Genomic DNA, 15,235 nt, shown 5'->3' with positions numbered 1-15,235 from the left:
GCCATCGGAAGTCGTGGACTGGCTCCTGCAGCTCCCCGCTCTGTTTATGCAGATGCCACTGAAGATACTTGTGCGTCTCAGGTTCACCGAACTTGCTTCTGATCCTTTCCTCAGCCTGAAATAGAATCATAGAATCATTTTGTTTGGAAGAGACCCTCAAGATCATCGGGTCCAGCTGTTCTCCCACCCCTGGCACTACCCCATGTCCCTGAGAACCTCATCTCTCGTCTGTTCAACCCCTCCAGGGATGGTGACTCCACCACTGCCCTGGGCAGCCTGTTCCAATGCCCGACAAGTTCTGTTTCAATTGACAAAATACAACAAACCACATACAAGCACAAAATTGATTTATCCCTTAACTTCCATTAATGATTTAAGGGATTTAAACACTGCAGGATGATAATCCAGAAATAATGTCATTCCTTAAAAAAATCTCTGTTCAGGAGGCTTTTTTTCCGTGGTGGGCAGGGGTGGGGGGCAACACCTGCAGTCAAATAAAACCCCGCAAGATATTTTACTGATACTTGGTTTTCTGGGGCTAAGCTTACACACGGGAACTGGTGTCACAATAAAGGGCTAAGAGATGCAGCCTGCGGGGCCGGTGACAGCCAGGCTGTGGCCCAGGACCACCGTGGGGGAGCCCTCCCGGCTGGCCTGCCCCGGCCCGCGGTGCCCGGAGCCGCCCGAGGGAAAGCCCTTGCGGCGGACACAGAGCTGCCGGGAGCCCGGCACGGCCGCCACTTACGGGAGAGGCCGCCGGCCACCGGCGGGGCCCTGCATGGCGGCGATGCTCGGCCGGGGCAGCGCGTCGCTCGGTAACCATGGCAGCGCGCCCCAAGACGCGGCGCGGTGATTGGCTGGCAAGGACGGCGCCGCCGATAGGCCGGGCCGCGCTCTTCCCCGCGTCCGCCCGCCTGAGGAGGGACCCGGCGGGTCAGTGCCGGGAGAGGCTCCCCCGGCTCCGGGCCCCTCTCCGTGCCCGCCTCGCCCTTTCGCCGCCCGCCCCCTGCCCAGCCCGGGACTCCTCCCCTGCCGCCAGGGCCGCAGCAGCCCCCGCTCCCCCTTTGTCACTGAAGCACAAAGGTCCTCGGCGGCCCGGGGAAAGGGGAGCTCCCTCCGCCCCGCCGTGCTGCTCGGTGGCGGGGATCGGGGCAGCTCTGGGCTTCTGAGGGGGAAGTGAGGGTTTGTTTCGTTTTTATTTTTCTCTCATTTGCTTGAGTCAGTAAAGTTGCATGCGTGGGTGCTTTCCTTTCAGCAGCGCCCCACGGGGACCGTTGCTGAGGATTCCGTGGCGAAAACTGGTGGCCGAGGGGCAGCTCAGAGACCCGCAGGTTGTACGTGCCCCGGCGCCGGGCCCGGCCCAGCCCCGGGCAGGGGAGAGCAGCCGCAGGTTTTCCCCCAGAGAGGCTTTTCCGAAGTGTTGAACAGCCGATAGCGCCTCCGCTTTCCGAAGCGATCGCACCGCCCGGCTCGGGCGCTCTCCCCATCCACCGCGGGGCGGTGCGTGTCCCGGACACAGCCGAGCCGGGGCGGGCGGGACACCTGGGCAGGGCTTGGGGGAAAACAGACAAGAATTAGGACCGGATGCCTGGTTTTTATTTTATTTTTCTCCTCCTTTACGTAGGACCAACGTAGCGCTATTGGTGTTATCCCACCCGAGTGCCACACGCAGCTGGAGCCCCGCTCAGGAGCCGTTCCCCGAGAACCTCCCTGTGCGCCGCGCCGGCCGTGATACAGCTCCCGCGGTCCGCGTGAGTATGGCTGCCGGGTGGGGAGGGAGGGAGGGAGGGAGCGGCACCGACGCGTCAATGGCCGCGACCGCTCCCGGGGCCGTGAGGGGCCGGGGCCTCAGCGCTGACAGGGCCGGGGCGGGGCATGCGCCTGAGTGACAGGCGAGGGGGCGGGACCTGCGCCTGAGTGACAAGCGGGGGGGGCGCTGCGCGCCAGGGCGGGGCGGCACGCGCCCAGCAGGCTTCCCGCGCCCGCGGGGAGCGCAGGGTGGGGGGGGCAGAGCGCGGCCGGTGGCGGAGGAGCCGTGCGCGGTGACGTAGTGCGCGGCGTGCCCCCTCCCTCCGCCCGCCCCCTCCCGCCGCTCCCCGGCCCCCGCCGCGCAGACCGTGACCCGCCGGCGCCGCTTCCGCCGCCGCGGAGGCGATGTGACCCCCTCCCCGGCCCTCCCCGCGTCCCCCCGCGCCTCCCGCCGGCCCGGCCGCGCAGCGAACATGGCGGAGGTGAGAGCGGCGCGGCGGGGCGGGGGCCGGCCCGGGAACTTGTTGCGCGGGGCCGCGGCCGGGCGGAGAGTCCCGCAAGTTAGTTGTGGGGCCGGGGGGGCGCCGGGGCACCGCCCCGCGCCCGCAGCCCCGCCGCCCGCGCCCCTCCGGGGCCTACTGCCCCGGGACGGGGAGCCGCGCCCCGGGGCGCCGGGCCCGGCTCGGCCGTGGGGCGCGGGCGGGCTGGGAGCTGCGAGCGGCGCCTCCCGCCCCAGGGCGGCACCGGAGGGCGGTCTGAGCCCCGAACGCGGGCCCGGGGGCCGGGGCTGGACCACTCGGGGGGTGCTGGAGAGGAGCCCTGGCTGCTCAGGGGGCGGTGGGGCAGGGCCTGTGCCCCTCTTGGGACGGGGTTCGTCTTTGGGGGAGCGTAATCCCCGCGGGAGGGAGCTGGATTCGCTCGCCAGCTCCCGCCGGCTGTCTCTGTCCCACCCGGGCTTTGATCGGTGCACCACTGCTGGGGCATAAAACACGTATTTGTTTTCCGTAAATAGCTTTTTGTAGACGTTAAGGCAAAGGAGAATTAGAGGGAGAGCTGCTGAAAAAGGGAGAAGGACTCTTCAGGGGAGTCGCAGGAAATGGGAAAAGGCTTATTGACCTTTTGCGGGGAGACGGAGCGAGATACGTGCTTGATTTTTGAGGTGTGGACTTGTCCATCCCAATAGGAGCTGGAAGAGCAGCTCTTCTGCTGCTTAGGAGGCAAGTTAGGACAGATGTATAGATACTTCATTAAGTTTTCTTCAAGTTATCGTAAGATTCCAATCTGTAGGTAATTTGCTGCTTGAACAGTGTTGACAAATGGATTGGAAATCCATATTTCAAAGGCGTTTCTTCCAGATAGACTGGGGGGGGGGGGGGCTGAAGGTATCGGGATTAGAATATTTGACAGATGAGGTTTCTTGTCTCTTCCCTTGAAAATCCTGAATGTGCGAGAATTTTTACGTAAATTTATTTTATCTTTCCCTCCAAAATGAAATCTGTAGTGAAGCATTCTTCCTGTGATTGGTACGAAATGTACTAATCTAATCTTAGAAGTTAAAAGAATCTACCTGTCTGTTGTGTTGGTTTTTTTTTTTCTGTATCTTGAGGGGCACAGAATCACAGGTTTGATCCTTGAGTAATTTCTTGGCTGAAAAACTGTGGCTATTAAACTCTTGTCATCTGTACATTTTGGGAGACGTTGGGGCATCACAGTATTCAGGGTCTTTGTCTCAAGTTTCACCAATTGCTTGTGAGTTTTAATTAAATGCAGCGTTATTGTGAAATATTCACGCCAGCTCTGTTCTGGGGGGAGCTGAAGTTCGCCATGTTGCTGAAGAGCCAGGGGCCGTGTGCTGAATTACTTCCTATTCTGTATTGTCACGTACTTATATTGACGGTACAGCAGGGAGAGCAGCTGAGAGTTGTAGGGGGTTCATGCTGCTGATAGCAATAAAACGCCCGTGGGGTTTGGAGGTCAGGCAGGTTTTGTTTTTCACTTTATGGACATTATTCCAACGTGTAAGGCTTTTATTACATGTTGGTCTTGATATTTTACTAAGAAAAGAAGAGTTGTGCTTTGTTCCCCCCCCCCCCCCCCGCCTCAGCATTTTGCTTTTTTGAAGAAGGGCTAAGATGAATTCTTTGTCCTATTTTGGTCTCTGTATTTCAGGTTAAGGGGCAGGAGCAGTGTAAAGGGCTGTGCAAGCTTTGATCCACCTGTGGGCCGAGTTCAGCACTGGTGGCTTGGCCGACATTCGTTCACAGCCGCTGAATTGTGCAGACAACTGTTTCCACGGCCGCACTGTGTTCTGGATCAGGAGACAAGCAAAATTTAAAGAAATAATAATATTTTCTTTCAGAGATTTAAGCCCTCTTCCCCATCCCCTCCAGTGGAAAATCTTGTGCTGACTCTTAGGAAGGAATGTGCAGGAACTCATCCTTTGCATGTCCTAAAATGTTGCGTTCTAGAGAATCAGCCAGGCTTTAATGATAGAGATATAAACCTCACAAAAAATAAACAATTTAAATATGAAACTTTTTAAATTTGTCAGGAAAGTGCTTCAGACGGGAGCTCTGAGCCTGGTTAGTAAGTAAATGAGTCCAGAAAGCGAAACTAAATTAACAAAAAAATACTGTTTCACTTTTGTAGGAGCTTACCAGTTTGAACACAGAACAGACAAAAAATATATTTTAATATATATTAAACTGATTTTAGATTTGGGATTAATAACCTGTGTTAGGATTCCATTTTACTTTGAAGCCTGGTCACGTGGCTGCTTTGAATCCTAATAATATTCCAACACATTAGGAGATTGTTCTACTCATAAATCAGAAAGAAAACGTCTCTAACTTAAGATGAGCTCAAGCTTTGTGAATATTACCATATCGTGCTTTAAGCTGCTTACTTAGTTTTGTGGTGAAGTGAATGCTGATACGTACATATTTTTTCCAAATACGAGTATTTTAATGCCTGTTGAGAAGAAAATATTTTTGACTGAAATGCTGGATTCATAGTTGAAAGAGCATGGTTTTTTTGTTTATTCAGCCATTACAATATTTGGTAAAAATGTGGGAGTCAGATCTTCTGATTCCAAAAACCTGAAGAGCCGGGGTCAGACTTTGGTGTTGAAAAGATGGGCGGCTAGAAACCTGTGGTAGTTTCCAGAAGTGCTGAATTCCCGCTGTCGCTCCATTTTGTTCCACAGTAGGAGGCACCAGTGAGGTTCTTACAGGCAGTTTCAAGGACACTAAACGGGCAGCACCAGTGGGGAAATGGTGAGCGTGGGGCAGCAGGACCAGATGCGGGAGGGTAGTGGATTCCTCCTGCCAACATTGTCGAGTTATGAGGTTCCTCCTTCCAAACTTGTCAAGCTACGAGGTTGACACAACTTCTCAGGTGCTATCCTTGACGTGTGCAGCTCTGAGTGTTCGCTGATGCTGGAAAACATGGTCCCGTTTCTCACCCCTCAACTTTCTGACCCACTGGAATGATAACTCAAGTTTTTGCCTTCTGCAGAGTGAGTTTCTGGGGAGTTAAAAATTAGAATTGGTATCCCAATGTGTCAGGCAAGGATGGGAAGCTGGAGCACGTGTGCCTGGGAGAGGAGCAGGAGCAATTCTGGGCTCAGAGGATGGTTAAACAGCCCGATTTCTTTGAGTGCACTTTAATGTTGTTTGGGTTTCTGAAAGCTTAGTTGCTTTTGAGCAGAAAATCAGTTTATTGATATTGTGTGGCAGTGCTTTAGTAAGTCGTCTTTAAATTAATAATGTCTGTTAAAATTTTCCTTTTTCCTGAATGTCATGCTGCTTTCAGTTCAAGAGTTTTAAACTTGGAGTGTAACTGAATTCTAGTTTTCATATGCAGCTTGGAAAAACTTCAGGGCATAATATGTAAGAAATATATGCTTTAGTAACCATTCCTAATAACCTTTTTGACATTCTTAATCTCTGTATTTTTATTAAGCTATGCTATTAGTTTAAGACAATATGCATAAATGTGTACTAACCTCCCCTGTAGGAAGCAGTTGTAAAGTTAACAGGATTGCTGATGTGGTTGCAAATTGAGATGTTTGAACAGTCAGGGAGGACGGAGCATTTGAGCGATGCCTGGATACAAAATAAGGTCAAAATAGATTAAATCAAGGTTTCCTGCTGACTGATCTAAATCATGATTAAAATTGACGACTCACATCAATCCATTCTGTTGAGCAGTGGTTTTTTTTTCCTTATTTGATCTTGGATTTAACGAATTGTCTGTCTTGTTTGTTTGTTTGTTTCATTTTGGAGCAGGTTTTGTAGAATAATTCACAGATGTATCTGTGAACTTAATGTGGATTTGGGAATTGAGTTTTCTCCCTCCTTTGGTGAGAGTGTAACCTCCAAAGTGGTTGGTTATCGTCACTGATTGTGTTCCCTCAGTTTTTCTGACAAGCTATTGAAAACACTGGTATTTAGAATTCTGCATTTGTAATCTTGGAAAATATGAGTGTGTTTTTCTGTTGTAATAGAAGAGTTTTATGGATTTTTTTGTTTTTGATGGAAAATTGATGTTTGTGGACTTACTGCTTGGGACTTGGAGTTCTTTCTAGTACAGTGGATGGATTTTGGGTGGACAGTGGAATTGTTGAAAAATTCCGTTTCTTTTTGAGCCTTTTCCTGACCAGAATCCCTAGTCTGTATTAATATTTCACTACTAATCCATTTGTGTCACAAATTGAGCGTAAGAATGTTTTCTTTGTGATGCTTGGCATGTGACTGCATCTGGTTTCATCTGAAGTCCTGTTGTGGGATATGATCACTCAGTTTCTACTTTCAATTTTTCTTAGGAAGACATTTCAGAATACTACAAGAAGTTGAGGCTGGTGCTCTCCTTTCTAACAGAAATGAACAATAAACAGTTAGAAATGTCCAGTTGGAAGCTTGTGCTTTGGATAAGCCGGAGACGGTGTTCTGTGCTTTGTAAGACTCCTTGAAAATGGAAGTTGTTGTTTTTTTAAGGTTTTGTGTTTGTTTGTGGCTTGTTGTTGTTTTAACCAAACCTGCAAAATCTCAAAACTCCGGATGATGAGATAGTTTGGGGTGGCAAGGATGTCGGGACGTGTCCGGTCTGACCGCTCTGAGGTCTAACCAGCTTGGTCTTGAAAATCTGCAAGGAAAGAGCTTGGGGAACCTATTCCAATGCTTGGCTGTCCTTCATGGGGGAAAATGTCAGCTTTAGAAACTCTAAAGTGGAGTCGGGACTAGGATGGGAATGGCCAAGTCAAGGGACGTTTGCTTAGATGTGCACGTTTGAGATCTGTGAGTTGAAACATTGTGCTTGACCTTTGTGTTCTGAAAATACAATAATTTTCCCATTTAGCAACCAAACTGGGAAAAAAAAAAAAGTAAACGTGCGTATAAAGGCTTCCATTTCATGTACAAAAGGGCTTGGAGGTCACTGTAGTTTTGGCTGTAGCAGTGTTTACGTGTAAAACCATTAAATAAGGGGCAGCAGTATTTTTATTATTTTTCTTCAATATGTTGCTGTTTTCTTTCCGAGGTGTAAAAAACAAAAAGCAAACCAACCAACCGAAGAACCCAAACAAAGCAGTACAAAACACCAAACCAAAACACCACCACCACCACATGCCAAACCCCCTCCCTCTCCCCGCTACCGTTCTCTGACATTTGGGTTGTTTTGCTGTATAACCCGGGGAGAGAGGGACAGGCTGGAACTCAAAGTTTTCCACTGGAGTACCCGTTTATGACAAGGGACACGTGTTCCCTTGAGTAAATGATGTTCTTCACCATTGTAACCAGCCGCTTTCTCCAGGCCATCGTGTAGCTTGGCTCACTGCAGTTTATTAAATGGCTGCCACAGTCACTTCCGAACTTCAACTGCTCAGACGCGGGTCTTACAACATTTTTTATTAGCTGCCACGCTCCTGTTCTCAATTGGAACTGCAGGGTTAGTGTCTGAACCATGTGTATTCAAAACTTCAGGGTTCACGCAGTCCTTATTATTCCTGTAACTGTATATCTGCATCTTGGCAATAAATGCGAGTTGTTATGAACAGAATGAGTATTATTGTGTGCAAATCTGTAATTTGCTTTTCAATAGTTTGCTTAGTGAAATGTAGCTTTAGTGATGTTGAAGCCAAATACATGTATAGTTCTGAGGTAATTACACGTCCCCTCCACACCGCTCATGCGTCATTCTGTGTCATTACATAATACTTGACACTGCTACGTTTATTTGGCAGTTAATATTAACATTTTCGGTGCTACAAATGTTGCTAAAGCAAGCCGCTGCGACCCTGAAGTTAACTGGGGTATTTTCCTGTAGCAGTGTTGAAAAAGATGTGAGCATCTGCTCGATGAATTTGTCAGGGTTATTGCTATCAATGTAGACCCAATTTAGTTTTAGTTTTTCACCATTTTATGTAACACTTGAAGAGCTGTTAAAGATAACTGAGTAAACTTGAACAGGATGGATGTTTGTCTCATAGAGACTGCAGATACTGCTAGTTCTTGGATGTTTTGTTATTAATTGATTATATGATATTAAATAGCATGAAAGATGTTAACAATTACAACTGTAGCTTTGTAGATAGAAGTGAAACTGCGTAGTGTCCTGCCAGGTCTACTCAGGTGTTTCTTTGCAGGCTGTGGGAGCAATGTAAAAAGAGCAAACTGCAGTGCATTACTTTCCCAGCTTTCACATTTTGGAGTGTCACATTCCAGTCCAAGCAGCTCTGAAACGGTGGAATCAGACACGTGAGTCTCCTGCCAGCCTGCAGAGTGGGCACTGCCCGGAGGGTTCAAAACCAAGCTGTGCACAACCCATGTCTCCTGAAGGCTGTTTGCATTAAATACATTTGTCATGATGCCAATTTATTTTTACTTTTACCATTTAACTCCCATCACAACTTACACTAATGCATCCCAAAGTCCAGCAAGTTTTTGTAGTCATAATAACACGATAGATCTGGGTATTTTTCTGTGTTTGCTGCATTCATCACTTGGCAGTCCAAAGGTGTCTGAAGCAGACTGACCAACTTAATTTCCATTTATTCCCATATCCATACACCAGATAATGTATTGGATATGATTTTTTGGGGCTCGGTTGTTGCTGCGTCACTAACCTTCTGCAAATACCTACTCTGCATGTCTTTCCCAAGACTCCTAAAAATACTCATTAAATAAAACCAGTGGCAGATTCTTGTAGTGCCACCCAAGCCTGATGTTTTGTTGCTCGATGTCTTTTTGTTTTCCCTTTACCAGGAGGTTCATATTCTCCATATCTCAGAAGTGATATTTCCTTTAAATTGCTCATCTGGAACATTAACAAATGCTCAATGGTGTCTCCATAGAGCAGGGCTCACTTGGTTGCTTCAGTTTTCCCTGGTTGTCCATGAATTAGGAGTTCATAAATGAGTTTTCATTCTTTTGAACTCACAATAAATGTTCACTGTTATCTTTTCTGATAGTGCTATGCATAGAACAGTTTGTGTGTGTCAACCCATATATTGTAAGCATCCCATAGATTTTTCTCTGCTGGGCCTTGGGCACCATTATCTTTTTATAGGTAGCAGCTCTTTGTTCCCAATAGTGCCCTTGAGCCAAAAAATGCTTTGTACTTCTTTGTGAATTGCTGCAGCAGAAAATGAAAAGCCACTGAAGAACAGGGTTGTCCTTTTTCACAGGAATTGCTGTTATATTGACACGCCATAGTTTAGGACTTTAGATCCAATGATACCAATGTAGATTTTTACTGCCAGGAAATTTTCATAAGCAAATGCCCTCAAAGCCACCTGTTCTACCCTGGTTGGAGTCACGATCACTTGGAGGCAAGGAAATAGGTTTCAGTAATCAAGAATTGCAGTAATTGTCTTGAGACAACTCTTCAATTATAGGATACTCTTTCAGCTTATATGTGATGCTAACAGGTTGTCACAGCAAGGGTTGCTCCTCATCTCCTCCCACACACCCTTCTCCATGTGTTCAGCTTCGAACTTGTGCTCTGGGCTGTTTGCAAAGGCCCGAGATGAAGTTCTTTGCTCACTGATAGGATAAAAAAAAGACCAGTGTTAGCTTCTTCCAGGTGGCCTTGCTGAACCAGCACATGCTGGGCCTGGCCCAAGTGGCCAAAGCACATGGGGCGTTGGGGAGAGGTCAGGCTGCTCCTTTGGGCAGGAGCTGGAGATGAAATGTAACATGACACTGCATCTAGCTAGGAATAGAAGGCAAAAAATGATTGGCAGTGCATCACTTCCACCAGGAACATGTGAAATGCAGAGATGATAATCTACGAACTAGGACAGACTAGGTAGGTGTGTTGGGTGAAGCTTAGAAGAAAGGAATAGAGACCCAGAGGCTGTTCTCCTAAAAGCTGCCTGTGAGGTCTGTGGCAAAGAATGAACTAGAACCGCTCGAAGGATGTTTGCACTCTGGGGGGTAGCCTGAAATGGACTGGACTGATGTTCTGGAGGTGATTGGGTTTCTGCAGATTTTTCTGGTTGGGGTTTGTATTTTTTTCCTTCTATAGACTGCATGGTTGTATATTTTGGAGTTGTGTAAAAGTCATAGGGGTTGTTCTTTGCCACTTGTCACAACCATTCCAGCTGGGCTGTTCAGTCAGTGTTCCATCCACATAGAATAATTTTGGTTGGAAGAGACCCCCAAGATCATCAAGTCCAACCATTACCCCACCCCTGGCACTGACCCATGTCCCTGAGAACCTCATCTCCAGGTCTGTTCAACCCCTCCAGGGATGGTGACTCCACCACTGCCCTGGGCAGCCTGTTCCAATGCCCGACAGCCCTTTGGGAAAGAAATTGTTCCCAAGACCCAAACTCAACCTCCCCTGGTGCAACTTGAGGCCATTTCCTCTCATCCTGGCGCTTGTTCCTTGGGAGATCCATGTTTGTCCAGGCTTACTTTTGATCACTTGGTGGGGGTGTTATGGAAGATGGCCTGGAAAGCCTTGCTGAAGTGAAGACAAGCAGCATCTCCTGTGCTCCCCTCGTCCACCACATCAGTCTTCTTATTGAGGAAGGCTCTTAGGCACAGGTGTAATTTCTCTTTTGTAAGTCCATGCCCACTGCTCACATCACCTTGTCCTCCTTCACGTTTGCTCTGCTACCTGCCCAGGAGTGGGGGTGAGGCCATCTCTGTATCCTTGTCCTCTAAGATGCAAATTATACCTTTTCTATCCTGAAAACTTGTAAAGCATGATAGAAACTTCAAGTGGGACTGAACCAACAGGCTCCAACATTTCTATATTTATATGTAAATCACATAAAAATCTGTACACGCACATGTACGTAGAGCCACGTGAGGTGTATATGAATCCGAAGGATGCTGCATGGCTGCAGGGCAAGGGTTGGGGCAGACCCCGTTCTGCTTGTTGAGGATTTCAATGTAGGAAACCTGCTTTTCCAAACTGCGGTGGGAGTTGGCTGTTCCCCTTTACCCAGGGCTCAGAAGCCCTACTCTACCTGATGGTGCTGTGAAGAAAGCAGTGTCTCAGCTATTCTTGCTTTCCCACAACTGGTCTCCTGCTTTGAGTCACAGTTACTTTTCCAGACACAAGTGCAATTATACCATGAGCCTCTTCTCACTGCCCATCTTGATTTAATCAGTTTTGGAGACAGGGCTCCTTGGCGCTTCTGTGATCCCCAGTTTATAAGCTCTTTTTTCTTCAGTCCTTTCCTTCCTGGGCTCAGGTGAAGCAGGTGGATTGGCGGGGATGAGGCTGGACATGCCCCACGTGTGGGCCACTCAGAATTCCTTCCCTGGGGGTTATCCCTGCAAAGCCGAGACCAGCACTACTGATCCATAAACGCATCAGCTGGTTCCTGAGTGAGACCTATCCTGAAATGCCTCTTACAGCAAAAAATAACGGTCGAGGCAGGGGGTGGTTATTTAGCGTTAACAGTAATGTCAATACTAGGTTAGAGAGAAACTGACCATGAGTAAGCACAGGTTTAGTCTTGGAAAAAGTTATTTTTTTGGCAGCAGGAGTGTTAGCTTGTGTAAGAGCCTTCAAGTAACGCTGTGGTTTAATGGTTAGGCAGAAAGAACAGTTTTAAGATGGCTTTTGCAGAATTTATGGTTTATTAAGTAACCTGTTCTGTCTCTTGGAATAGATTTATCCTCAGGGCTTTCTAGGACGTAAGCTCAGCTCTGTCCCTAGGAAAGCTCTCATTGCGGGAATCATCTTTCCTCACAAGTCACGGGGATGCTTCTTCCCTTCTTATCTCTACCAGCCCTGGTTGTACTTTCCTTTTCCCATCTCAGAGCAACTCGGTATTCAAGTCACTGGATTTTGGTGAGATCAGTTGTATGTTGTCACGATGAATCATTATTGGAATGTTGCAGAGAGCTGGGTGCAAAATGGACCGGTACTTCAAAATATACCCATACTGCAAAATATACTGATACTACCCTACTGCAAAATATACCCATACTGCAAAATATGTGGTGGCCATCATCTGCATTTGTAATGCTCATTTATTTCATTTTTTTTTTCTGAGAGAATTGCTAAAGCTTAGTCTTCATTTTAAAACTTTCAAAGATACTTAATAATACTTGTCTTTCACTTTTTCTTCGCTTGCTCTGAACACACAGTATTTTCTGCCTTATTCGCATTGGCTGCCAGAAATAAACAGCGTTAGTTGGATTTCGCCCCTGTGGTTGCTGCGATGAGTATGCTGAGAATTCGTTCATTCACACTAATACTATGTATTACCTACTACAAATTACTCAGTTTATCAGACAAATAAAACACACCACCTAGAGATAAGGCATTGCTGATTTTGATACTCAGCTTGAGCTCAGTGTAACACCATACAGTGGAATTTGTTAAGATATATTTGCAAAAAACAATTTTTAAACTGTAGTCGCTAGCAAAACTTCCTGTGGCATTGTGCAACATTTTGCAAAAATGGTTTTGGTGCTTACCCGTTTGATGTGAGTTTCAATATCCTTAATTGTGCAGATATTTCTCTTGTTCTGCTTTATTTTGTACAGTACAGCCTTTTAGAGCTAATGCTGCCTAAAAAGCTGTTTCTTGCAAGTCAGTGGTGATAAAAAGTCTTCCTTACTTTGAAAATCCACTTCATTAGGGCTGTTCCTGAAAATAGTTGAAACATCTGCTTGAATTTCCAAAACAAATGAGGTCTGCATGTCTGACATGCAAATTGCATCCCAGGAGATTAAATACTGGCAAAATTATAAGCAAGGGAGAGCAGAATTTTATGAAAGAAGATATTTGTTCTGATTATAGATGTAAGGTCACCAAATATGATAGGCCAAAGGATGCCTCTGTTACATAAAGATTGTGAAAGTCTCTTTTTTTTTTTTTTCTGTAATTCAAAAGATATATTAGTTTTGTAGCCTGTGATCATATTAATTTGTGTTATAAATGTACTTGGGAAGAAAGTCTGGCTTGCAAAATAATTTGTGTTGGCTTTCTTTGTTTTATTTTCTCAACAGCTGGGTTAGAGATTAAGATTAAATTGCTTTTCCCTTTTGTTGTATGAGGAATCCTCGTTGTAATATATGCTTACCTTTTCAAAGCGGGTACCTTCATTTGAACAGAAACAGGGAGTCTGTATTGTATAGTGCACAGTTTCACATAGAATAATTTCTCTTGAACTGGCTTCCACTGCCAGTGTCATCTGGTTTATACCTTGGTTGTGGAAAAGGGGATTGAGTATGTGGAGTTAAATCAGAGCTGGATCTGTTCAAAACTAACCTGTCACTACTGTGAATCTTCAGTTTTGTATCGGCATAAAGGAAGAGTTGGAAATGAGCAGATAGAGATGGAGAGAAAGTCGCGTTGCCCCATCTGGCAGTAGCACCGATTTCTGCCATACTAAGCTAGTTTAGAATTGTAATACTATTTTCAGAATGAATTGCTTCGCTTTATTTTATACCTTCATCAACCCAATTATTGCATCACAAAACGGGCAGTTCTTCCAATTATTCTTGCTGAAATAGTGCAACAATATTGATATATAAAGGAGAAAATGAATGCTATTTACCTCAAATTGCTTCAGCATGTTTCTGGTGCTTTATTTGTAATTATATTATTTGCAGTAACATGCTTTTATCAGATGAATTATTGAATTGCATTTGTACATGTTCAACATCAAAAAAATAATCTCCTGTGTTTTCTTTTTCAGCCTTCTGTTGAGTCTTCAAGCCCAGGTAAATATTTTCAATATTTCCTAAACTTATGAGGCAAGAGGGCACCCTCGGAAAATTTTTTTTCCTGGTCTCTTCCATTTAGTAATCTAAGGATATAATTTGATGAGTACGTTGGTGGCAGTGTAAATTACTTACATCGGGGTGAGGGGGGGTGCGTTTGTTCGCTTTGGTACCACTGTACTTAGCGTTATTTATTTCCAAGGTTTCTGGCTCCCTGCTAGTGGAAAAGCTTTGCAGCAGTTAGTGTAGCTGGACTGCACTGTCTTTTGGGCTCTTATTTCTGTAACACTTCAAATTACAAAGTATATTCAAGCCTTACAGTCAGCCCCTCCCGCTTGCACCCTTCGTGTGTGTCCACTCTTCAGGCTCTGGAAAATTAAATTGTCCGTGGTGACAAGTGGAGAAATGTTAGCAAGGTTAGAATTAGAAATCAGGTATTACTGAATTACATAAAAATGCTGCATCTGCCAAACCATTCATCCATTCATTTATTTTTCATTGTCATAAAATATAACCAGACTTCTTTACAAAGAACAGTGAAACAACTGTGTGGGGAAAAATAACTAAGGGTTCTGCATCATGAATAAAATCTGTGTAACTGTGAAGCTTCCTTTCAGTTTAAATTTTGGAAAAGTCATTAGACTGTCTTTGTAGTTGTGGCTTGCAAAGCATCGAGGAAACAACTGCCCTGAGTTTATATTTTATGAGCTCCCAGTAGAACTCTTGACTCAGACAGGTTATGATTATTTAGGAATGAAGTCTTCAAAAACTGAGCATTTCACAAGCTTTTAACTAGGGGCACGATGTCCAGATAGATATTAACAGTACTTTGAGAACTGGCTGGTTAAGCAGTATCTCCTGGCTCTTTTTTTCTGTGATCGCTTTTTCCCTGTCTTCTGAATTATGAGATTGGCTTTCCCTAACATAACTGTTTGAGGGATTTTGAAGTTATTTTAATTTCTCTGCATAACTTGAGTATTAAAATGTCACAAAAAACAAACAAAAGACAAACAAAAAACAAAAAAACCCACCAAAACACCAAACTCTGTGAGGCCATGATCTAACTAAAAACATTCTTTAAAATGTTTTCCATCAGGAGGTTCAGCAACATCTGATGACCATGAATTTGATCCATCAGCTGATATGCTGGTGCATGACTTTGATGATGAACGGACATTAGAAGAGGAGGAAATGATGGAAGGAGAAACAAACTTCAGTTCTGAAATAGAGGATCTTAACAGGGTAGGTAGCCTTAAGTAGTCTTAAACCACCCACCGCCCACAGTCTCACAC

General features: G+C 45.9%; 1 protein-coding gene across 3 annotated transcripts in view; it reads left to right on the top strand.

The window, feature by feature from the left end:
- The first annotated feature begins 961 nt into the window (after positions 1 to 961).
- Positions 962 to 15,235, top strand: part of MIER1 (MIER1 transcriptional regulator) — a 33,445-nt gene continuing 19,171 nt past the window's right edge. The window contains exons 1-4 of one of the 3 annotated variants that reach the window (XM_082053731.1): positions 962 to 1,182; positions 1,625 to 1,751; positions 13,919 to 13,943; positions 15,040 to 15,185. In XM_082053731.1, coding sequence (XP_081909857.1) covers positions 15,087 to 15,185 — 99 coding nt within the window. In that variant the 5' untranslated portion in view covers positions 962 to 1,182; positions 1,625 to 1,751; positions 13,919 to 13,943; positions 15,040 to 15,086. Of the gene's footprint in view, positions 1,183 to 1,520; positions 1,752 to 2,081; positions 2,232 to 13,918; positions 13,944 to 15,039; positions 15,186 to 15,235 lie in introns of those variants that run through there. The other 2 variants (XM_082053732.1, XM_082053730.1) reach the window with 2 other exon arrangements.

The sequence above is a fragment of the Streptopelia decaocto genome (assembly GCF_964273445.1).
Source record: "Streptopelia decaocto genome assembly, chromosome: 5".
Taxonomy (NCBI): Eukaryota; Metazoa; Chordata; class Aves; order Columbiformes; family Columbidae; genus Streptopelia; species Streptopelia decaocto.
The sequence above is the reverse complement of the archived record's forward strand: the minus strand, read 5'-3'. Positions and strand labels throughout refer to the sequence as shown.